The 26,071-nt window shown below is 34.0% G+C and overlaps 2 protein-coding genes across 3 annotated transcripts in view; both read left to right on the forward strand.

Moving 5' to 3' along the window:
• Window positions 1-26,071, forward strand: part of LOC112050357 (CCR4-NOT transcription complex subunit 6) — a 264,366-nt gene that overhangs the window by 20,826 nt on the left and 217,469 nt on the right. The window lies entirely within an intron of this gene.
• LOC112047998 (uncharacterized) lies at window positions 17,178-24,328 on the forward strand. Its single transcript, XM_024085325.2, has one exon. It carries the CDS (start codon window positions 17,344-17,346, stop codon window positions 18,751-18,753), a length of 1,410 nt encoding a protein of 469 aa, XP_023941093.2. The 5' UTR covers window positions 17,178-17,343; the 3' UTR covers window positions 18,754-24,328.

Below are 26,071 nucleotides of genomic sequence, written 5' to 3' on the forward strand. Positions count from 1 at the left end.
AGTATGAATAAAGTAGGTGGAAAAGTATTAAAGTAGATACATCTACTTTAATTCTATTGCTAGTTGAATTTAACATAGAGATATAATCAATATCATACACACAATTAAAGATAAACTTTATTTATATATTTGCAATATTTTATTTATTTAAAATACGCATTTAAGAAAAAAACCACGTATAGTTACGTTTAAAACATGTAATACAGAATACGCTACCATTACTAGTTTAATTTTTATTTTTGTAATTAAATAAATTTTTATCTCATACAATAATTGTTCTTTTTTTAAATCTGTTGATTAATACCGTTTTATGTAGCTGCTTGTGTTTTTTAATATATTTTAAAACGTATCGCACGTGGCGGACTCCCAGATTGGCGGCCCAATAAGTGTTATTATTTTTACACCTATGTATGAGTATCAAATTAAAGGGTTTGTTAAGGAGCATGAAATAAATTCTAAGCATTTATTTAAGTTATCTTAAGTTTAATATCCATTGCTAGAAATGATTATAAGCCGGTGCATTACTGCTTAGGAGTAATTTATAGAGATTTCAACTAACGACACACCGACACCGATAAATGATAGTATTGGACATGAATCTTCGTATTTATGGCCAAATGGCCACAAATAGGTATCGGATACTGGATAGCTCTTAATATTGCGATCTCGGAGGCTCGACACGCCGTTGTTTATTGCGTCGTAAAGCACGCTCGTGCCGTATACAACTACGACTCAGATGTAAGAGGTGCGACACATTGGAAACGTTTTCGTTGCGTTTATTTTTTGCTAGCGGACGCCAGCGACTTCGTTCATCCTAGACCTGCTTAATGAGACCCTCTTGCAAAATACGCTTTTAGCGACTTTGTACTCACTACCTCCATGCCTAATTTCACCTTTGCGCGTCAAGTGGTTTTTGATATTTCGTGATGAGTGGCCTTTCGTTTTTATATTTAAATAGAAGATTAAATAGTATTTTCTTTAAATATCGTTTTTTAAAAATACTGATATTTTCTGTAATTAATAATCCCAATAGTTTAATATTAATTTTGGGTGACAAAATAGTGGAATAGGTTAATGATTGAAAAGTAAGTACTTTTAATAGTATTATCGCCTTAACTTCTATAAATATGATTTTTTTTAATTATTTTTTAAGTTATTTGGTAATAAGTAAAAAATAAGTAAAGGAATATGGCTAAATACTGGCTTAACATACCTATAGATTGTATATTGTAGTGGTAAAAAAATCTTATAAATAATAAATATTATTTAAAGAATACGCTTATTAGCAAATTACTAAACTAATTTGCAGATATGTGAAATTTATGCCATAACATAGAAATTATGCCATAGCATAACCACATATTATCTGCAAATTAGTTCAGTCCGTAGAGGTATTTCATTCTAAGTTTGAAATTATTATATTTTAGTTTGATCCTTACTAACTCTTATCGCGACAAACTAAACATTATAATTATTAATTCCGTAGTTTATTTCAAACCACTGAAATAAACATCAGAGTAGTACTTACGTATATTTTGTCATTACTGGTAACTTTTGAAGGCGTTTAAAAAGTAGACGCAACTAAAAGTGTTTATGTGGTAAGACTCTAAGATACAATTTCTTCTTTGAAAAAAAGAAAGAAGACATTTTTACGCGACTCCGCGTCGCCTGTAGCCGGTAAAACGTAAATATACTTCAAGCATACACTAAACATCCATTAGTCTCTATTGATTTCCATGACGAGAGCACTATAATATGCCCGTTGAGATTTATTGTTTTTATTTTTGTGAATGATAGTCTCGATTAATATCAAGACCTCTCGGACCAAGGCGAACCTTCATAACTTTATTGAAGTTTCGATTTTACTTACATAATCGTGATATAACTTGACGTTTCAAAAGTGCATGTAAACTAAACCTAATTGAAATAAATGAATTTTGAATTTATGAATTTTTATTTTTTTAACACGCTTAAATTAGCTTCACTTCCCGGTCTTTAATTAGGATGAAATTTTGCACACGCTCTGAGTTCTGATGACAATACATGACTAGCTAAGAAACGTCACTACAAATCCAATATGGCGGCCTCCCAAAGATGGCGAACTGGCTGTTTGAAATTCACCCCCATGATATGGATATCTAATAAAAGGGTTTTGTCAGGAATACGAAAAAATAATCACGTGACTTAAATCCAATATGGCGGACGTCCAAGATATGGATATCAAGTGTGTTTTTAAGTTTTTTAAACTATTCATGCTATTAAATCTTTCAGGTTTTACAATGAATGACTGTCTGTTCCGTCTGACTAATATAATAAATCTGCCTGTTACGTTTTCACTTAAAAACTGCACTTAATCACTTAAATCAATGTTGATGAATTTTGGTATAGAGATTTTAAATAAAATCTAAGAGTAAAACTTACGCTACTTTTTGTCACGTAAATAAAATACAGCGGTGTGACAGTATAGAGCTAGGCGTCCACAGATCCGCATCGTATGTATCGGACGCATCGCATCAAAAGGATTTTTCAATTTTACGGTAGATAAAATCTGTTCGATGCGATCCGTACTAAAATAATCCGTAAAGAATACTAAAATCCGTTTGAAGCGATGCGTCCGATACGTAGGTACGGTTAAAGGTTCTTCATTTTTCAATTATCAAAATTGGTAGGTACATGAACAAAGGTAAGGATAAAAAAAAGAATGTTTAAATAAAAATACAATTGACTCAATAGAGCCACTACCTAATCGATATGTGCCTCTATTTCGTGGTACTGTTTTTTAAAGTTATCGGGAATCTATAACAAACTATATCGACGGTTAATTCGGTTAGGCATGAAGTTTATTATTATTGTTCGTTGGCTCCTGAATTTCTGAGGGTTAGGTTGTTATTGTTGTTGGAAAACTTTGCGAGTACTGAAATCTAGGTTACAATAACAAGTTGATTCCGCGGAAAATTACGAGGGACGCTCAATAATAATGATAGGAATAATAATAATTTCTTTCTATCGGGGTAATTTAGTATTTTAGGGAGTTAAAGAGGGGTGTATGCTGTATACTTTATAAGTAGGTACTCGGACTCGGATGATAAATTATAATTAACTATTGTATAAATAATGGACAATAATTAAATGATTAATAATAAAAATAAATATGTGTATTCAATACTCTTTGAGATTTTATAGCCCTGTCATTTATCACATACTTATCTCACATCTCCTTCGTACGTCGTTCCCTTATCGTACGGCCGAGGGTAGGAAAATCAAATAGAAATACAAATAAAATAACAATTCTGATAGATTTTCTAAATCCCATTTACTGTGACGTGTTCAACAAATCCGCTGTTCAAAGTTGTACGGGTATTACAATAAATGGGAGAACGTATCACGTAGGAGCCGTGGCATAGGCATTATAGCAAAGATATTGGAACTTTATTTGGCAGTCAGACAGGACAAACCAACAATGATAACAAAACTCAATTACAAATACAGGTATACCTGTAGTTTTGCCAATTATTGCATATTATAATTCACATGACGAGTATTTTCAAAATTACTACCAGTGTATTTTATGGTTTCTATTGTATTAACAATTGTAATGAGACAGTTTCTTATAATTTGGCTTTGAAATAGGTTTTTCATGTCCTTTTTCTCCAAGATATCAAGATATGCGTCTCAAGCACATGTTAATGTCTTTGAGTTATACGAGTTTATTTTATTCAATTCAAGTCACAACTACTCTACTAATTAATCTAGGATTATAGCTATGTATTTTCCTTTTGTAATTTTTTTTCAACAATAGGGATGATGGCAGTTTTTTGAATTGTATATAAATTAAGAGTATACTAATAGCACAGCAATTTTGTTAAAGCAACAGGGTATCTGAGATCATTACTTTCGGAGCTACAGGGATTTAAAGGGTCAGATTTGCGGCACTGCCGCGGATCCCTGAAAAACGCTCCATACAAAATAGCACGATTTAGTGACGTCGTTGGCTCGCTGATCGTTAGGTTTGTATGGGCGTTCAAACAAAATTACTAATATCTTTGTTATTTGTGCGTTTATGTTTATAGTTCATTTATTGAAAAATGTCACATTTAATGTAAGGAAGCTAAAACTGTATGAGTTTTCATCTAATTACGATAATAAAAATTTAATAGATTTTGAAATTTTATAATCCTATTTATTTTGCAAATATCCAGACAATCTTTGCTTTTTATGTATAAATTAGTTATCATTAACCTTATTTACCCGAATGTATCATAAAAATCAATATATTCAAACCTATTCATCATCCCCATTAATAAGTTTACACCCTACATTTGTATTATTTATCTAGCTAAAATAGCCAGTTCTTGAACTCGAGAAGAATTGTAAACCTTGTGTGATAAATAAACGATTATTATTATTATTATTATTATTTTCAATAGCCGGTCTACCTCGTACAACTCTTCGATATAAAGTTGAGTATACTGAACGCAAGTGAAAGTGTTAGACCGGCGCCAATCAAAATCGCATTAAGTCCCACTGCGGCGCCGGCTCGTGCACTTCCAATACTGTTGAGACCATGTTCATGTACATTATATAATTTTACTACTTAACGTTTCTCCTTCAATCGTTAAAAGGTTGCTTTACACGCCGCTATGAAAACCTGTAATCGGTTGGACGCACTTTAACGCAACCATGAACGCACAGAAAAGTGATTTTGCAATGAAAAATTTGTAAGGTTCAAGTTGTGACTATTTTTCGTAATCTTTTCAATGCTTCCCGGGAGAAGGAATTGTACCAACTTACAGGTTCTGATCGGGCGAACGTTAGTCAGTACGAGGAACGGGATACGCCTTGCTACAATTTCTGGTTTTAGAACAATAATTACGAAAATAACTATTATATACTTCAACTTAGTATCGACACTGTGACATACTCGTAGTCAATGTTTCCAACATTGATAGAAGACATTATATTCATCAATATTTGACATTCATAAGATGTATCTAAATCTCGCTCAAAATTGTATCTTTTAGTTTGAATTTATTTTCAAAAGTCTAGATTCCTACTATTTTTGTCATTTGTGATGAAATGTCGACATCTTCCTACAAACAGTGATAATTTAGGTTTCAACTGTGAATCATTCAATGTTAGCGTTCTAAATTAACGGTTCTTTCTTTCTTTGAGAATATTTTATGTTGTATTTACATTGTAAGTTCTTCTAGTTCAGTCAGTTGAATTACTGCCTCTTTGTCTGCTTGAACTATTGCTCTGATTTTTTCTACCACGTCGCTTCAGCAATCTTTACTAAAGTAGAGTGGAATCTGTATTTAAATGATCCATGTTTTATGACACTGTAAGTACCTCAATGTTTGACATTTGAAAAGTATTATCATTTCCCGGATTTTAAATGTTAGCCTTGGGTTTATGATTTTAGCAATTGTATCTGTGTTTTTATTTTAATGTAGATATTTTTTTACGTTTGATAGCTACAGCTATCTTATAGTGTAAGTGTTTTGGATAATCTTATTAGAGTTTTAAATTGATTTCGTAACTGTTATCGTTATTATCTCAGAATTTTGCCTCAAAATTTATATTCGCACTTTCAAGGTGAGAAACAAAACATTAATAAAATTATCAAAAATTATACTTGTATCGATTGCAAAACAACTTGTGAATAATACATAAATGCGAGTAGGTATGTGACATTGTACAGACACGTTATCGTCTTTATAATTTGACCATGGTTATTTATAAAAATAATATTTTGAATATAAGGTTTTATTAGGTGGACCGAGGATATCAAGCGGGTTGTAGAGAGCCGCTGGATGCTCGCGGCTTGAGACCGTTTTGTTTGGAAGTCCATGCAAGAGGCCTATGTCCAGCTGTGGACGTCCATCGGCTGTTAATGATGATGATGATGATGAAGGTTTTATATGCTTGTCCACGGAATTAAAAAAATAGCTTTAGGATTTTTAAGCGTGCCAATAGCAATTTGTGGTCTATAAAATGTTTATTAATTGTCAAAGTTAAATTGGCATAAGTTTAATCACGGCACAAAATTTCCTTATCTGTGTTGTTGTATAGGAATTTACGTGAATAATTCAACCTTTGAATACCTTGTGAGTGTCACAATATGCGACAAAAAACGACCGTATCTTTTAAATGTAATGTGGTAGTTAGATTATTTTAGGTTAGTGGTATTACTTCACTCTTCTTGGTCGCAACCTTCATTGCTGAAGATCAATCATATCCGCACTGCAGTCCATCGATGCGTTGTTTACAATTCCCCTCCACAAGTCCGGTCCTCAGCGTTTTTCTAGTGGCTGTTGTTACAGGGAGGCCTGTGAGTAACTTAACTTTCCTCCTTTCCTCCACCTTGTCCACCACAATTAGTTTATCCAGGTTATCGGGAAGGTCCGTGGCCTTTATCGTCCAGGCTTCGGAGCCATAGAGTATATAGATATATTACTTAAACCTGTAAAAATCTAACTTGACCTAAGTATTTAATGTTGATTATAAATTTATTCATCAACACATTCCTGAATGAAAGAGTAATTAATGACAGACAACCATTTTCTATTTCCTTTTAAGATACGAAGCTCTAAGGGAAACATATTCTTAATATTTAAACAGGCACGATATTATACCAATGTCCAACGTTTGTTTCATTCTCTTTGGTTTCTCGATAAGAACATTTATAAACATGGTGTAAGAAATTGTAACATGCAATCTTACTCGGTTACCAAATGCTGATAAGAATGGAAACCAGTCCACGCTATTGATAACACTTGGTGTACGATGTAACAGCAAGGAACCATTAGTAGCCCTTATTGTTGTAACTGATTGCCAGAGCGATATAGTTAACAACTACTGTTCCTGCTTAGGATGAAAGTAAAGGAAATTATAACACAAACTTTAGACTGAAAATTTTCTACAATCTACGAAGCCCAGTAGATGTTGATATAGAAATGAAGTAAATAGTGTGGAACATTTATTCTACTAATATTATAAACGCGAAAGTTTGTATGAATATTTGTTACTCTTTAACGCCGCAACTAGTAAACTGATTTGACTGAAATTTAAAATGAAGATAGTTAATATCCTGGAATAACACATAGGATACTCATTATCCCGAATAATTCATGGTTTCCCGATATTGTTACTCTTTAATGCCGTGATTACTTGGGTAACCGATTTAGCTGAAATTATAGGTATTGTATTGAAAATAGATTACGCCCTAGATTTACACATAAGTTGTCCCGGAATGGTTTCTGGTTTCTGCGAGATTTTCGAAAAACTGATTGTACAACTCTTTCTCTCAAAAACTATTGACGGGATTTGGCTCTTTATTATTTGAAAAAAAAAACATTGTGGAAACCTAAATTTTACGTAGACGAAGTCGAGGGTATCAGCTAGTATTTTGTATTCTAATCGTCATGTATCAAATTTTTGTTTTGAACTTGAATATTGTCGGAATATTACACAAAAAGATCTTAATCGTTAAAATGATTATCTAATTCACCCGACCATGTTGCCCTTCACAAGTCCTATCTAAATGGCGTAAAAACATTAACGATAAGGTAGATGGCAGGATTCGTGGCAATCATCACGATATAAATAGGTATCAAAATTGCAAAATACGATTTTCCTTAAAACAACCGTAAGCTTATAAAATAGTAATGCCAGATGCTCGCGGTTTCACACGTTTAGTGAGAATATGGGAATAAAATATACCTATCTATGTTACTCCCTGATAATTCAGCTTTCTATTGGTGAAAGAATTTTTCAAATCGGTCAGTACTTTCCTCGTTTATTCGTTACATAAAAAATACAAATCTTTTTTCAGTATAATATTAATGTAGATAAATTATTATTTACTAAGTACACAACAATCCAGGCTCAATACAAAAAGTGTAAAGGATGAAAAGTAGGCAGTGTTAATGGTAGTAATTGAGAAACAAATGTGTTTTAGCAGGTTTTCGTAGCGAAACCTACAACAGATGTTTTGCGGTCACAAAAGAGGAACGTGGAAAATAACCATCCATATGTTATGGCAACTGTTTACACTTTTAACGTACGCGCATTTTACGATTTCTAAGCAGATTTTACTTCTCCGATGAAGTGTGAAGTTTTGTTACAAACACCTTCCTTTGCCACAAAATTCTCAAAAATATTTAACAACGTCACAAGAAAAAAAAAGATAGTTTTGGAATTTTAAAAAGAATATATTAATTAGATTTACAATAATAATTGTTGCTCATGTTAACTTCTTGTTTAATTTTACTCATTTATCATATCTTACATTTGTTTTTAACTACACTTAAAAAGTGAAGGCGCTGACTCCTAAGACAATGGCTACCCAGTTTTAATTCCAGAGTATCACTGAAAGAAACTACCGTTTTCTAAATATTTCTTGATATTGCTTTCTGTTCAAAAATGCTGTCGGACCAAAAGCAATACACACGCTCTCACCGCGTCACATTATCTGTAATAAACCTGCTATGACGTCATTAGGACGTCTTGAATTTATTGGACTCTGAGTACTATTGATAATATTCGTATCAGTATTAAGGAATCAATAGTTTACACAGTCAGTAACTGTATAAGCTGCTATATAATAAGTTATTCTATGTTTGATCTTTTGGTTGATACATGTGGTAATAATTATTATGTTACATTCGTTACGTGTCTGATTGGACTACCTTAATAGTAAAAGGTTATACCGAAGGCCGTAAGTTCAATCCATTGAACTATTGTCTTACTCACTCCGGACAAAAGAGGAGTGGGTACGATGACCCACTTCGGTCCATAGTGGGTTTATGTTTAATTGTTAACTATAACTGAAGGCTGAATATTTATAAATGATTAATGTCTTTGTAATGAGCTTTAAAATCAGGAATGCCGTTAATTAAGCTTTAATTGAAGCTAATAATCCTTTGTTTCGTAAATTTTAAGTTCAGGAATAATAATTGTAAACGAATGGTTGATATGACTGTCGGGTCTGCTTCTACGAGTAGCTAATTTAATATACTTTTGAATCGTCACTTGCTCAGTGTCAACTTTTCAAATTCAGCGTCAAATTCAGTAACTGTACGTTATTATCATATAAAAAATAATTTATTCACCGTCAAATTGATCCTTTCATCGTTCAATAGGGTAACGCAATTTTCTCGCGAAATGTGAATATTGTTGCGGGACGACTCGTCAATCACTTTATCGGTTAAATTATAATAAATCTCATAGAGGAGCCTATAAATTTTCTCTTGAAAATAAACAGGTCGTTTATTATCATCTTTATCACAATGTTTCCTCGTGTCAGGTTTATTTTTTTCACTAAGTCACCCTTTTTCAAACATGATTAGAGTTCTCTTATATTAAATTGAAAAATTCCGCCAGTTGTTAACTTTTCTACATATCTTAAGAATAGGTATTTAACTCGTACTAGATACGTTTGCGCTTGACTACAATCATGCCTAAGGAAAGTAATGATAAGGTCTAGGTTACAGCTCGCTTGCTTAGAAATTACCAATTCATAATTATTTTCAAGTTGCACAGATCGTACGTGTGAGGAACCACTGACACCGGAAGGGCATACCACATCTTAGCTAAACGTTCGCTTTGACAAGCAAAACACTTCGTGCGTGTCGAAAGGATGTCAACAACATGTGAATGGAAATTATATTAAGTATTTTTACCATTACATGTATACGAGTATACATGTATACCCACTGATGTGTGTAATGTCCTAATGTTGATTTAATACAAAGTTTTGTTAAATGATGATGCAATTTCTATCTGCTAAGTTTTTTCCTAAATGTTTTTATTGATATGACGATCTGTTTAAGATCGGCGCTTCGAGAGCTGTTGCCGTAAATGATTTTCTAAAACAAATATTTACTGTCAAATAAAAAATGGGTTCTTCCAAGTTATCGTTAAGATCGTTTAGATAATTTATTATCATTTCAAAACTGTGAAAATATATAACTAAGTAAACAATAAACATACATCTTATTTAATTGATTCCGATTTAACTCTTGTTAAATACATGGTAAAAATCCTTTTGTGAAATCTCTGAATGGGCTGTTAATTACAACGTTATCTGTGGATTATCACTCAATGCAAATATATGTGTACATTTTGAAAGTGTGATCGAAACACAATGCGAAAGTATCAGAAATACGCCTTTCATGACGATGTTATTATGTAAACCCGGAGAGAAATCTGCAGACCCACGCCGGAGATATGACTAAATTGAGACCGATCACCGGAACCAATTGAATTTGGTTTTATTTTTGTTACTTATAAAGATTTTACAAAAGCATTTATTTTGCTTTTGCTTCATTTGCTACTTATTCTAGACCAACTAACTGTACAACAACTCTTTTCCTCATGCTTTATGTCACTTCTAACAAACATTAAAACAGGAGGGAATTTTACCTCAACATCTTTTGTGAAATTCTTTGCATCATCTAAAATCTTGATATATACCAAATTTTGGAAAATAGTTGATAATAATTATGTTTAGTGATTTAAATTATTACTAACAAGTTTATGCCTGCGAAGTCTGTGTAAAATTCCGTTTTTCATAAATACCGCAAGAACCATGGATTTTCAGCCAAATCCATTCTGAAGTTTTGCGTAAAAAAGCAACAGACATCTATACAAACTTTCTCGTTTTAATATTAGTCCGACTTTAAACATTTGTTGATTCGTTATATCTAATCAACCTGTTTATATTACATAACCTTGCTATATAATCTAATTTGACGTAACACTGTTCAAAGATAACTTTTTTAGAGTTAAAAAAACCTTATTCAAGCACGCGGTCGAGCATTCAATGTACTACATTCAATACAACCAATCTATCTATTCAGTACTGATTTGGTTTATCTCCGCACTACAGTTGCTTTCACCGAACCTCTTTGTCCTTTTCGTATTACATAACACATTCGTAATTTGTAATTATTGTATTACGATGGTTACGAAACCAGCTTGCTCCAATAAAACTTTTAAGACATCAATAATGGTTTTATGTTAAGCTTCTTTGTAACGTTATATTGGTGATTATTTCTTGGTGGGTTTTCTAAAGTGTTATTGTACTAAATTCTAATGTTTGATATTAAATTTTTTGTGTGATCTTCTTTTTAAATCTGCTCTAGCTAAATTAGTTTAACTGAGTATTTCAATTACTTAAGAGTGACTTGGATGATTTCGGTAGATATGATTTTGATGATATTGATTGTAAGATGTGATAATACTAAACTATTTTTACCAAGTGGGATTAAGATAATGTTACCCTCGCTCTTCTCGAGCGTGACGCAATCAGTAGATGATGTCATATTCGTTTTTATCTTATAGTTTATACTGTTTCAATTGCTTTCACCTAATGTCCAATGCCTTTCTATTGGATAACCTATACAATTATTGTATTACGTAAACTTACGTAAGCGACGTGTTCGCGTGCAATATAAAACTAATACCTAGTTTTTATTAGTAATTGAGCCGTATTAGATCAATAGTTTTCATTTGTAAGATTGTACAACTGGTCTATTGACGGAACTTAAATCTAATGATCTTCTTATCTTTATATTGCTTCAATCATTATTTATTAACTTATTTCTTATCAATATTTTGTTTTAATGACAAAGGTTCATAATGCAAATGACGGAAATTATTTTAATGTTTTTAATTGATTGATTTTTATAAAAGCTCAACTTGATGTTTGTTCCTGGCAGTATCTGCTTACGAACATTCTTGTACAGTAAAGTTTTTGTTTGTCGACGAGGATCGTTGGAATTTATTTTAAACACGAACAATTTATCAGCAGTTTGGTAGACACATTAACGTCAATCAATTTCTCTAATAGACCTATGATAGTTTTTATTTAGGGACGTTTCATTATGCGGTATTGATTTAATTCCACTCTCTTCAAACCTTTAAACTATTTGAATTGGACAGCTCTTTTAAATAAATGATGAAGCACACTTAACGTCACTCAATATCAATATTCTATTATGACCGCATCGTTTTTAAATTCGTTCTTATATTACAGACATTTTCATCTTAGTTTACTGATTTTAGTTTTGTAAACTTGTCTAGAGATTTATTTCGAGATGATGCTATTATGATTGAGTGTTTTCAATAGGTATTTTGGCTGCATCAAATTCTTACAAATGCTTTTATGATTTACATTGTTTTAGCATCTGGGTAGCTAAACTGTCTTAATCATTAATGAAATAAGCATTATTTTCTTTCTACTTTCAAAACTGTAAATTTTGTATTAGCTAATTACTACTGTAACTGTAAATGAAGCTTTTGGGATAAATTTTAGGTGGCTTTAGTGGCAGGGCAAATCTCTCAGCTAGTAATTTTTAATAAATATTACTCTTTAATTCTAACGTAAAATAACATACCCATATGACACCTTTAATATATTCGTTCCTATACAATTAATTTGTTTAAGAGTTTTGCTCACAACAATTTCATATGACGTGCGAGTCGTTTTGTGAGTATCATCGAAACGTAAAATGTAGTTCATTTACATGCACCATTAAATCATTTAATTGTACCGAAATGTTCGTAACGCTCCACCGATGGTGATTAACGACGCGTCAGAGCTTACGCAATACCGAGCGCAGTCTGGATAGTTACCTTAATAACTTTCACCTAACACGAATTGGTAATCGGCCGGTACGTAATAACCATCATAACTCGCAATAAACCTCGTTGCAACCCATCTGAGAGCGAGAGTGGGAACAGTATAAATTTTGTGTGAGCACGCAACAGCCGCCCGGCTAAAGGTCGATGTAACTGCAATACGCTTTCCTTTTATCGTGTACCAATGCGAAATATCGATAAAATCTACTCGATACTATCGACCAAGCTACCGCTCCAGTGATATCTTGTCTATTACGTGTACGTCATTTAGTAAGCTTACAAACTTCTGCTTATAGCTTATTGAATAAACCATCCATAGTATTATTATAAATGTGATAGTAGGTTTGTCTGACTGTTACCTTTTCACGGCTAAACCGCTGAACCGATTTGAATGAAATTTGCTGTAGAGTTAAATTAAATTTTTGATAACATAGGCTACTTTTAGTGGTCTCGGAAAAATGTATGGTTTTCGCGGGATTTGGATTTGCGAACATGGTTGGCGTGGCGTCCACGATGGTTAAAATATCCGTTGGGGGCGGGGCTGAACAAATCAAACCATCAGTATCAAAATTGAACTAGTAGGTAGTTTTGGAAATATGTGACGATATTGATTTGTACAAACATCTTCTACAAACAAACGCATATACCATCGTCGTGTCGTGGATAGAAAAGCTTTTCACCTACCCAGTTAACATAACTCATATTATGTTAACTGGATAGGTGAAAAGTCCTAATTTAGATATGATAATCAAGGTGTTATATATATTGCGTGTTTTCTAATTTTGTTTTAATTGGAGGCTTGGTCGCTAAAACCAGGGAAAGGTTGCAGCTGCTAGCTGTTATAAAATAATGTAAAAACCATGGTTGAAAAATGTTGATACGATTTTGATAGTGTGTAATTAGTAATTATCACCAGCGTGACGTCACAACCGCAAACGACTTTCGATAAAAAACACTAGACGTTGAAAGTCAGTCGTTAACACGTATGCAATTATGCATATGCTAAATGGGATTCAATGCGCAATGCCATCTGACGATTATACTATTGTAGAAATATGAACTTTATGTGTCATTCATAAAGATCATAATTGTTTGCACATATTTGAGTAATAGGTTGCGGGGAACGAACTTACCCGTATGGACAAGGCGTTGATCAAGAGAGAGATCTGTGAGTCATCTTGCTCACTTTCACCCGTGCCTGTGGGCGCGAAGAGTTTCCAAAGGTCGGACGGATGACATTTCTGACCTGTCATGTACTCGGATGTTTATATAACTACAGATAACATATTAATTATTTCGTTAAATCTGAAGTAGAAGTACTTACCTACGTCGTTGGGTGTGCATACCTGAGAATTTTCTCCATTCTCTACGTGGGTGAAGTCTGCCAATCCGTATTGGACCGGCGTGGTGGGCTATTGGCCCCTCTCATTTCTGAGAGGAGGCTCGTGCTCAACAGTGAGCCGAACATGGGTTGCTAATGATGATGATAAATGATGCGTTGACGTCCAAACATTACCATCGCTAAGTCCAAACATTAACACCACTAAGTCCGCCGCCGCATTGGAACATCCTGGTGGATTTTATTTTCATACTAGCTGACGGTTCCCGTTCCCGTAGGAATATGGGGATATTATATAGCCTATAGCCTTCCTCGATAAATGGGCTATCTAACACTGAAAGAATTTTTCAAATTGGACCATAAGCACGTTTAATCAAACAAACTCTTCAGCTTTATAATATTAGTATAGATACCCGCTTCTTTAAAGAGACCTTGACCTGTAGTGAGCGGTAAAATATAAGCCCGATTGTGATAATAATGATGAGTGAAAGAGCATGTTTTCTAATTAATAAAGCTATCGTCCTTTAAGCTGCGTTTATCACAACGATTTAAAAACATTACGTGTCAACGGACTGTAAACGACTGTAACTTAATTATTAAAGTTATCACCTACATCCATGTGAGAATTTCTAACATTTATATAACCTAAAAAATAGCAGTGAAAGTAAGACAGGTGAGAAATAAGTGGAGCTTAATATCTACATCAATTAAAACGTTATAATTACAAACTGTGAGTGTTGAAATGAAACGGTCGAGTGTTTTTAAAACTTTGGTACGGCTCTTGATTAATTTAATATTAACACCGGTAGGGTAAAGTTTTAAAAGCTCTTCTTAATGTTTAATTTTCTGAAATTGTAAAAGGATTTTGTGTCGTATAACAGACTGTATATATTTATTTGAATCATTTATAACTTTCATTCATTCAGTAGTTTCGGCGTGATGTCAGAAAGAAACAGAAAGACTGACATACAGACAAAAAATAAAAAATATATATATTTTTGGTTTCAGTATAGATTTTATTGGCCTCCAGCTAAAACTTTCATAATATTTTCAATGTACAGAATTGGACCTACAACACTTCGATTATAAGACATAAAATATTTAGACACAATTCTTGTATCTGTTGTACTTACGTAATCTTTCGTGTATTTTGGAATCAAGAGCGTATTGTATCAAATTTTTCTTTTTAAATTGATCAAAAAAAATATCTTTCTTACAAGTCCTTCTGTCGAATAGTTGCATACCAGAGTTGAGCTCATCTATACTTATCCATGTACTTACATTCAATATTATTAATTCGAAAATAATGCTGTCTGTCAACTTTATCTGATGAATGCTTAAACTGATTTTTTTTAGTAAATTACAATTTTTCTATATCGACTGTAGCTGTAGGGTACAGTCGATACTGACGACCTACCAGAAAAGTCGTCGACTAGTGTTTAAAAAAAAGTCTTGCACTGTGGTTGTTATTATGCTGTTACATTTTTAATCTTCGCGGGCCATTCGTCATGGCTTTGTTACGCTGTTGCGTTGTTCATTACAAACGCTTACACGAAGCTGCAATACATGAATAATAATGCGTATACATTGTAAAGGGCAACGGGCACCATAGGACAAAAATATTATTAAGTTAAATTAAAGTTTTATAAAACGCAAAAATACTTATAGTTTAAGGAATAATCCTTAAAAAATCAGATTTCTGGTGATTATCCTTGCTTGGTTGCTGTACTGGGTCAACGTGACCATATTACAAGATCATAATCTGCAAGGTTACTTATTGAAAGTAATCTATTGAACCCAAAAATATGAAATGTCTACTATGAGTTCAGTTCTCTGGAGATCATTCTGGTTACCAAATCAGGTTCAAGTTAAAAAATTAGGTAATATTATTCTAAATTAACGAACATAGTGGCACGCTTGAGGCGCTTAATCTTGTAATAACGTTAAAAATGCTTTAGATCATTTTGGAATAGACCTGATACCTACTCTTACACTGTTAGACAGATAATAACCAAACATAGCTAAGAACCACCGCAGGGTGACTGGCTTTCAAATGAATAAAAAAACCGCATCAAAATCGGTCAATCTGTTTGAGAGTTACAATGCCACAGCTAAACGGACACACACACACAAACACAAACAGATCGGTGTCAAACTTATGATACACATTTTGTTGTGTCGGAGGTTGAACATGATAATGAAATAGATAGAATAAGGACACTAGTTTATGATAATAAGAATCGCATTACTGTGGGTATTGTAATTTTTTCCAGTTGTGGGAATCGAACCCAAGTACCATATGATGCAGAAAGTAGGGTCACTACCCACTGCGTCACTTGTTCATAAAAATATAATACCTACTAGCCGAAAAATTAAATTCATAAAATCAAAGCTGTTATTTTATGATATTTCGCATTAGCAGTGGCTTTTTATCGACCTGTAACTTTTTACCTCCTCAGTAAAAAATAATAAAAAATACATACGATTAAAAGTGGGAGTTATCATAATATTAAAGATTACGTCGTTGAAACTAAATTAATATAATCTAGTTTAAATATTGTACGCAATTTTTCACAAATCGGTTGTGCCCGCTGTCCTTTATATCGCCTCAACCGTAATCCTACTACCTAATATATTACATAATAATAATACGATAGGTTTTGTGGTGAAGGTGGGTGAATTTCTGTTACTATCCTGAATTTAATACTTGTATTTTTGTTTCAGGTAAGTTATTCACTATAAGTTCGATGACCGTTTCCACATTACGAAAATTTGCTCTACTCAATTTTATGGTAAGATTTTTTTTGTTATTGTTGATAAGTTACATACTCTTAAGATATGACATAATATAGATTATTATAATACGGTCTTGTTTACCAATATTTTGATTACTGATGTAATTAAACGCAATTGCTATTAGATGAAGTTAAACCAGTGCACAACTTTATTAACAATAATGAACATAAAATAATTTGAACTGGCATATATAACTAGCTACCCCATAGCAATGCGTTAAAACTGCAATTAATCCCATCGGCGAACAGGCTATTATTTTTAGAGCGCTACAAAAGTAAACAAGGATATAATGGCGGAGTGATTAGGGCTGTGAGCTTTCCGTAGCATCTATACCGGCGATAGTCGCGTGGTGCGCCGCGGCACTCCCACTTGGCTATCGCGGCCGCGGCCGGCTCGCGCTCATTCACTTCAGTCGTCAGTCGACTGCCACGGCGCGAGCACGCCACGCTCCTACGCGCCTTCGATGTTAGTTTACGATTACGACATCGTGTCGCAACTCGGAGTTTCGCCGTGACATTGAATATAACTGTTTCGAATATGGGTTAAACGACCCTATTGCCGCGATGAGTCCGGGCGAGCGCGCCGCCCTTGGGCGCCGCGATGCCCCTCGCCCTCACTATGCTGCCACTGCACCGGGATTCCCGCCACCGTACTACCCACCCTACGGGGTGCCGCCGCATCACAACGCCTGGCTCGGAGCACCGCTCATATCCATGACCGGGCGAACGCCACCGCCTCGCGAAAACCCCGTGTCCAAGCTCGCCATGCACGCGCAGGGTGCTCCACTCATCATTCAGAACAGGCACGACCGCAGAAAATTTACCACCGTACCGGAGCAACGTAATCATCGCACAGTTTTGCCGCCAGAGAATATTACGAGAGACAGACCTGACCCAGAAAACACGAGGCACAGAAATCAACATCAGCAACAACATCAGCAGCAAACGCGCCCCTCTCGCGGACGCAACAACAACACGGACGCGGTCAGTGTCGCTAGTGATGAAAGTTCCGGCTCCACCAATTCTGAAACAATGTTGCCAAGAATTATAAAACCGCGTAAACGGCGTAAAAAAGATAGAAAACCTAATAATTTAGTGCCACACGATTTATCATCCGCTGCATTAGAACTTGGCGATGTCGACCACTGTACAAATATGGGGTCGTCGTTGCATGGCATGTATGAGAAATCTTATTCCAGAGATATGGCATTACAGTACCATCTAAACGTAAATGTGGTAGACTACCCGGATCCGGCTCCAGAAACATATAGGGTGGCTGCGTTAGGAGAGGCTTTTGAGGCTACTCGTTTTGGATTAGCGGAGGCGGCTGCCCCTTCAGAATCCGCCGCCAGCACGTGTCAGTGTAGATATTGCGACCCGGTTGGACAAATTTGGGATGCTAATTCCATTGCGCATTTACTGGACGAAAATTCAAGTGTTGACTTTGCACCCACGAAATTAGAAGACTCGATGAAAATTGTGGGGCCACTGGGCAGGCGTGGAGCGGATACGATGTTACGGCGTAGTTGGAGTGACCCTTCGGCGCGAACTCCGGAAAGGAAAACGAATAGCAGTGAGGCATATTCTGCTCCAAACCTCTATTCGTTATTCCCACCACCCAGAAGAACTAGCTCTCCGGAACCTAGATCGCCTCTAGCTTTGGAGATATCTTCTGAAATCGTCACTTCAATAAACGGCCACCGTGACTTGGAAATAAAGTTATTTTCGACCTCGCCACCGGCCTCGACCTCCGATCGTCGTTCTTTTTTCGACGATAAAAGTGAAAGTGCTGTAAACGATAGAAGTGCGAACGCGAACTCCGAGCTAAAATCAAAAAGTGCAGTGAGCAGTGAAAAAGTGTCAAGTGCAAACAATGTTAAAAATAGTGTAAATCTGGATTCAGGGTGCATGAAGGCACTCGGGGCCGGCGAGAACTCGCGCAACATTTGTGATTTAGCCTTAGTTTCTGCCTAATTGTCTTCGTTGACCATTTTAATTGTAATAATTGGATGCGTAAGATTCATCAGTTCAGAGGGGCTTCACGCTCGCCATTTGAGCTGGACTCAAATCATTACAGCGAGGCAAACGCGGAGTGTCTCAACGCGACCCAATATAATCGAGATCTCCGAAATCGGTTTCCTGTAGATTCTATGATTAATTTATTTTTAACACTAGCTTAGGAGAACTTAATGGAACTTTGTCTGGAGCATTTACAAATTCTGATTCGCCGTTTTGTTGATAAAATTCAAATTGTGTCGTTCAATACTGGGTGACATGATGATTGGTGTTGGGTTCTTTACAATCTGGGATTGGGAGATTATTTATTCATTGACGCGGCAGCAGTAGGGCACATTGCGAGAGATTTCCAGTTGCCTCAGCCGTGCGCAATTATAGTTTCACACTACTGACACGGTTGCGCGGATGCGTGCTCGCTATTGCGGTTTCCCGTGGTTTTCACCGCGCGCCGTTCCGGGTGGCGCCTCGTGTGCACCGGTTCATAGCATTAATGACTTTTTTATTCCCTCTCGTGGCTCACTTTTACCATAACCGTTTTGCTCATACTCGGTGGTCTGAAACTAGCGGCCTTGAATTGTTGCGAGTATAATTATAACATTAAGAGGTTTTAATATATCCACATTCACAGATTTATATAAACTAAATTAGTTGGTCGTATTTTTTCCGGTTGCCGTTACTGTGAAAGTATATTCTTGAATCTCAAGTTATTCACTTATCAATGCCATCGTACCATGTACTTATAATGCAGCAGTAGTGTTTATCCGATTCTAATTTAATAGATCGTTAATGAAGTGTATCTAATACATTATTCGTTAATTATACTAAAAGTTAGTCACTGATTACGTTGACATTTAATTAATGTTATAATCAATTAATTAGGCATTTAACGAAATTACTTCGTTAATTTCTTGTTTGTTATTCATTAATTAATTATACGAGTCGCGTTAGTTACTCTTATCATTAAACTAATAAAATTCTGGTTTGTTATTGTTATAATAAAACAATATAACTAATATTATCAATATCATCATAAATGTAGTTCACACAAATATTATCTTAATTAATTAAGTTAAAATTTCGACGTTACCGAGTAATATTTCACCGATAACCTTATTTAAACAACACGTTAGTACTTATCCAAATGTCAGAAATAGTAGCTTTATTACTTTCGTAATTTCTCTGAAAAAAAAACTTGCGTTGAAAAACCCTTGTTAGTTGTAACGTAACGTATTGAACATTTCCTACTGCTATGCACTGCACATAAAGTAAAGATAAATGATATGTTTATCCTTAACAATTTTCTTATCAGTGTTTGTTCACCGCGCCAGTTCATTCACTTCGTCGATACTGACGACACGGCTTTAACTTTGATATATATCTAGATAGGTAATAGGTATGTCTTGTCTGTTGTTTTAGAGCTATTCAAATGCAATGGTTGCAAATTATTTGAACGTTGTATGAGTATGATATAGTCGTACGCTGTATTATGAGATTTTGTGATAAATTTTAAATTATGTGAGGCAAGTTGCCATAAAACGGTAAATCTAAAGAGAAATGAAAATTTCCAAAACACCTGCAAGTATTATAGAATAGATACAAAATATTAGATGCATGTGTAGTTATGGGTTTATTAATTTCCGTGGAATAACCTTCGGTCACTGAGTAATTTTTTTCCAAAACGAGACATTATTGCGATATCTGGTTATAATTTGAACTTAATCTATGTATATTATGTGCATGTGATTTGTATGCGTGTAAATATCGTTAAATTTACTAAAATTTAGTTGCAGTTATTTAAGTTTTAAATGTTTCTTTAGGTAGAATATTATTATTATTATTATTCGAAGATGATAACATTGATAAACGAATATTACTACTTTAAGCATCTTGAAATTTCGCATTTATTATTGTATAATAATTATGCATGCATTAATACGTGTATGGAATTAAAAAAGGTATAATTTATTGCATGACATTGAATTTATTAAGCATCTATTCCAAAAATCTCAATATTGCGCATTTATTATAATCGTTATTATGATAAATTAAATAATTAATTAAATGGTTAATTTACTTGTATGACATTGGGAAGAGTTAATTACGCATGTCTTGGTTTGCCGCTGTGAATAAACGTTGAATGTTTATTCACATTTGCATACGTATCGTACACACATAAATCATTTAACTTAAACATCCTAAGTACATATGCATTAACCATTATTAAAACGCGGAAAGTTATAGAAAACTATACCTCATTAAATACGATTTCTTGGAAGGGTTAATAAACTTGAACGGCGAATCAGTAATTTCATTTTTATTCGTTTATGTCTTTTAATGTTAAGGGTCCAACAATGAGAACACCAGATAAAGTTCCATATAATGTAGATAAATGTGTATATAACTAAGTTATACACACCAAATCGTTGGGTTTTACACGAATACAGGCTGTTTAGTTAGTTTACTGCATATATATACATATAGTTCCGTCTTGTGTTAGCTTATTGCGTCGTTTGCGTGGGACGACACGATAAATCGGTTCTTGTTTTATTTTTCTCTAAGATAGACTCGACGTAGACGAGGAGTTATTACAGTGTGTTATCAACTAGGGAGAAAAAAGCGATCTTTCGCACGAGTTACCTCTTCTATGTAATCTAAAGCACCAATAGTTTGTGAATACCGCAGCTTTACTTCTTAAACAGTGACATCGTACTTACCTACTTGAATTGTTAAAAAAATCCAAAGAAGCATTCTGTTTACAAGTAGGTCAATTACTGCAGATAGTTTTATAACTTTTCAGTACGTTTAAGTGTATACTGAATATCATATAAAAACAACTTGGTTGAACCAGTTCTTTTTTGAGACGACCTGCGTTTTCTTTTTGTTTATAACTAAAATTCCGAAAAGAACACTACCGTGCTAGGTCAACCAGTTTATTAAAGACTTTTCGTACTTAGTTTATGTTCAAAAGAATCTTGTCTTGTAATTAGTGGATTGTGGCATGAATGGATTTCGTTTTATATTTTATTTAATTGAAATAAAATTAAAAAACGACTTCGTAAAAACACAATTATCATATTGTTTTTTTTTTCAACTTCTGATGATGGTTTTGATAAAAGTAAAAAATATATATAAAATTGTGAAATTTATCAATGTAATGAAAACGTTAAAAATTAATGAAATAATAATAAATAAAATTATACCACTTATTTAAGCTCAATATTTCGTAATACAAGTATGTCATGTCCGTCGACCATTTAATTTATATTGGACCATCTTTGACAACTGCGTACGTATAATTTATTTTTTTAATTACGAGAACATTATGTTTATTTGTAAAGAACTGCTGAACTCGTTTCATACGTTATATTCGTGTGTAATATATCATTAGTGCATTACATAAAATGTAACAACCTATAATCATAATACGTGTATACTAAGCCTACATTCTTGGCGGGATCTTAATGCGTTATGCATACAGGCAGCGCAGTGTTGATTGTAATGTATATCAAGTTATTATCGCTCTTCAAATGACAAACCGGTCACATTAATATCGCACAGGGTCCCCTCTGTTAGATAGAGAGCCAGTGACAGCCAGACCTTCCTTATTTTACAAATTTTCTCAGTTCGTCAGCTAATGCTCCTACCATAGATAAATAAGGTAGCCCATTAAGGAGTTTGGACCGTGATTACGTTTTTTTTTAAAGAATACTTGCCTTCTATTTTGAATATGACCAATATTCTCATTCCCCTCCATTTAGTCGGAATACACTGTGTTATGAATGGGTACGACAATAGTTCAGCGGGCGGGGATCAAACCACGGCCACGATAATGAGTCCGACCCTTTCACCGTTGAGCTAATGAGGTTTTACTTTGAGAATTAGCAAAGAGGTACTAGCGAAGCGTTGCCATGGAGACAATTGACTGTCGACTGGGGATATAATATCTCATATTGCGAAGCAAATATAAAAAAAATACACTATACACTTCGATGGCTGAGGGTTTATACTACAAACCAAATTAAAAATGAGGGCATAAATCGCTAGTCATTTCACACATAATAATAATTATAATTATCTTGTTCTTAAATTAATAAAAATAAAGTCGATTAATAAGCTTAGAACGATTAGATATAGTTAATGTATTTTGAATCACACTTTCACCCTTGAGGTTTCAAGGGTGAAACCTGCTACTTTAGGAGGTTACATTTTATTTAGTTATTATAGGATTTACCTATGGTAGGATCATGAGCTGACAAACTTTCAGATTTTATAAAATGAAGAAAGTCAGGCTGTTGCTGGCTCTTAGTCTATATGGCCTGTTATCCAAAAGTAAAAGGGTGACAGTATTTTTTTTATTTTTATTACACTGATAAGATATTAGTAGTGTCGTGAGAGTAGAGTGAAATTTATTGAAGCACCATTAACGTGATATGTTATACAAAATAAAAACTTTACATAAATAATTTATAGGCTGTTTTGAAATGTCAGTAAAAAGCTAGTGTCAACTTTTCTTAGTAAGTGTGCCTTTTGGATATAAAAATGATTTTCTAAATGTTCTACGTTTTATCTGTGAATGTCTGTCTGTTGGATTTTTTAAAACAATTCGGTTGTCTAGAGATATTTTAACCTAAATTAAATACTTCATGACGGATACGGTAAAATTTATAGTTTATCGATAACACACGCTTAAATAATTTTATTTCTAAAAGAAATCCACATTGTTGTTAAGACGGTTATCTACGGGATACTAAGTTTTTTTAATTGTCTACGTCGAGTCTTTTTCTTGTCTCGGGAACAATTGAATGTTAACAGCTGTAAAACTCAACGATACACTAAAGAGTAATGTAAACAAAATAGGCTATGTCTTAGGGCTCCCGCAGACCATAGACTTGCCTGGCAGACAGTTTAGTCGATCGGCTGATGAATGTAAAATTTACTTTGCCGCGACGGTATCTAATTTAAAAATTGTCAGATTTGAATTGTCTGGCTTAATTTTGCAACTTCGCAACTTGACCGACTGTTCTATCCATTAACCTATGCTTTACACTATTGATCCTCTATAGCTTAGCAGATTAGGTGAAACATCGTAAGTTTAAACTATAAAAACACGATGTTATGTTACCCTAAATCTTATGTTTTCTTGAAGTTGCAATCTTGACTTTATTGTTAATAGTTCTTAAGTGTGACTGAAAAACCCGGTTAATGCTTCTGTAGAGGCATTGTTCAAAACTGCACTATGCCGCTACAGAAGTTTTCACTTCAAAAATAATCGCATATATCTAGCATAAAATTTAAATTTATCGAGTATTGAGAGAAGTGTAGCTGAAATTATGCATGAAGAAGCCACGATGCGACTAAAATGTCTGCCGTTCAAGAGTCGATAATTTGCCGGTGCCCTTAACTTACTGAGTGAATGCATTTTATACATAAAATTATAAATAGGTTTATTCATTTGTTTTGTGTACGTCGTGACGCACGAGTTACACGCTTGCACACTATTTTTGTACAATAAAAAAACCATCATGCCCTTATATATCTTTTTTGTTTTATTTGAACGTGTACTGAATGATGCTCCTATCTAATGTACTGAGTTAAACTTTACCGTACCCTTTACGGTCACCTGTTTCATCAGCAATAGCGAATTTGTTTGTATGGGAAAATATTGATAACTAGCAGACGCCCGCGACTTCGTCCATGGATTTTCCGGAATAAAAAGTAGCCTATGCTTTAATCCAGGCTATGACTCTATACCAAATTTCAGATAATTCGGTTCAGTAGTCGAGGCGTGAAAGAGTAACAAACATTCGTATCATCAAAATCATCAGTTTTCGCAAATCTCGGGATGGAATTTTTCGGGATAAAAAGTATGCCTATGTGTTAATCCAGAGTAAAATCAATTTCCATTCCAAATTTCAGCCAAATCGCTTCAGTAGTAGCGGCGTTAAAGAGTAAAAAAACATACAAAAATCCACACTAACTTTCGCGGTTATAATATTGGCAATATTCTCCGTTTTTTAAGTGTAGCTTAAATATATATTATATACCAGCATAAATATATATACCAGATACTCGCTGGGGAGTCAAATACCCTAACTGAAATAAAAAGGTATACTTAAACAATACACACTAGACTAAACTTAAACTAAACTTTGGGGCTAGATAGTGAATCTAGCCCCAAAGTTCTATCGGACTCTTGCAAACTAAGTAAACCAACCCCATGGTGTTCTACATCATGGTAACTGAGTAATTGAAATACCATCGAAGAAAACCATTAGCCAGTCTGCCTAGAGTGTAAATTTTCAAAGTAACACGTCTAATATTTTATGAAAATCTTCACTCAAAATTCTGCATCCATCATTTTGAATTTTGTCGAATTTGGGAAATTTAAAACTTTATATTCATCTCATGTCTTGATTACGGTATAAATATAACGGTAAATAATAACAATCTTAAAAGAAAAGAAACAAGATTGCACCGGAGCTTGACCAGTAGGTGCTCTCGTTCTCGTTGGTTATCATTATAAAAATAATTTTTCGAGACCTATATTTAGATTTCTTACTGATACGTACAAGTAACTACTACGAAATAATGTAGGATAGGAATGCCATGGTAACAATATACAAAAATATATATGTATATTTAAATTAACCTGCCAATACATTGAAAGTAAACAACAACTGCATTGTGCTGATTAAAACGAGCTCATAATGTTATTTAAAATGTATTTGATTTGAAAAATAATTTTCCTTCCTATTTCAGTTTAAAAATACTATTTATTTGTATATTTGTTGAAATTGAATGTTCTGGTTCATACACAGTTGTTGCAACTTTGTCCATTGCGCAATACTTAACGTAACATGTCCAGCAAGTTTTTTTTATACTGACCAGATAACCATAACAAGGAACCGATAGCGCTGTTACCAAAGAGATTTACATAACAAGTAGAGTTACTTTTGGGAATATTTCCAGGTTTATCTATAGTCTTCATAGCAGGAGTAATCAAAGATGCTTTAATTTTCCTCGTCGTTCTGAGAAATATTATCACGAAGCATGTGTTTACACTTTTTATTATATGTGTCATTAATTTTTTGCTTCATTTTAACATCATGTTTATATTAACCTGAGTTCAATTAGTTTCTATAAATATTTACTAGCTTTATGCGGATGAAAAGAAGTTACGACGAAATCCCTTGAACTTTTGTCGTGTCTACTCATAGTTTTTTAGGAGAAAAATGTATAACTTTTATTAAAGAAAAGATGGTTTCAATTGTCGCTA

This window comes from Bicyclus anynana, chromosome 10 (genome assembly GCF_947172395.1).
Source record: "Bicyclus anynana chromosome 10, ilBicAnyn1.1, whole genome shotgun sequence".
In the NCBI taxonomy this organism is placed as follows: Eukaryota; Metazoa; Arthropoda; class Insecta; order Lepidoptera; family Nymphalidae; genus Bicyclus; species Bicyclus anynana.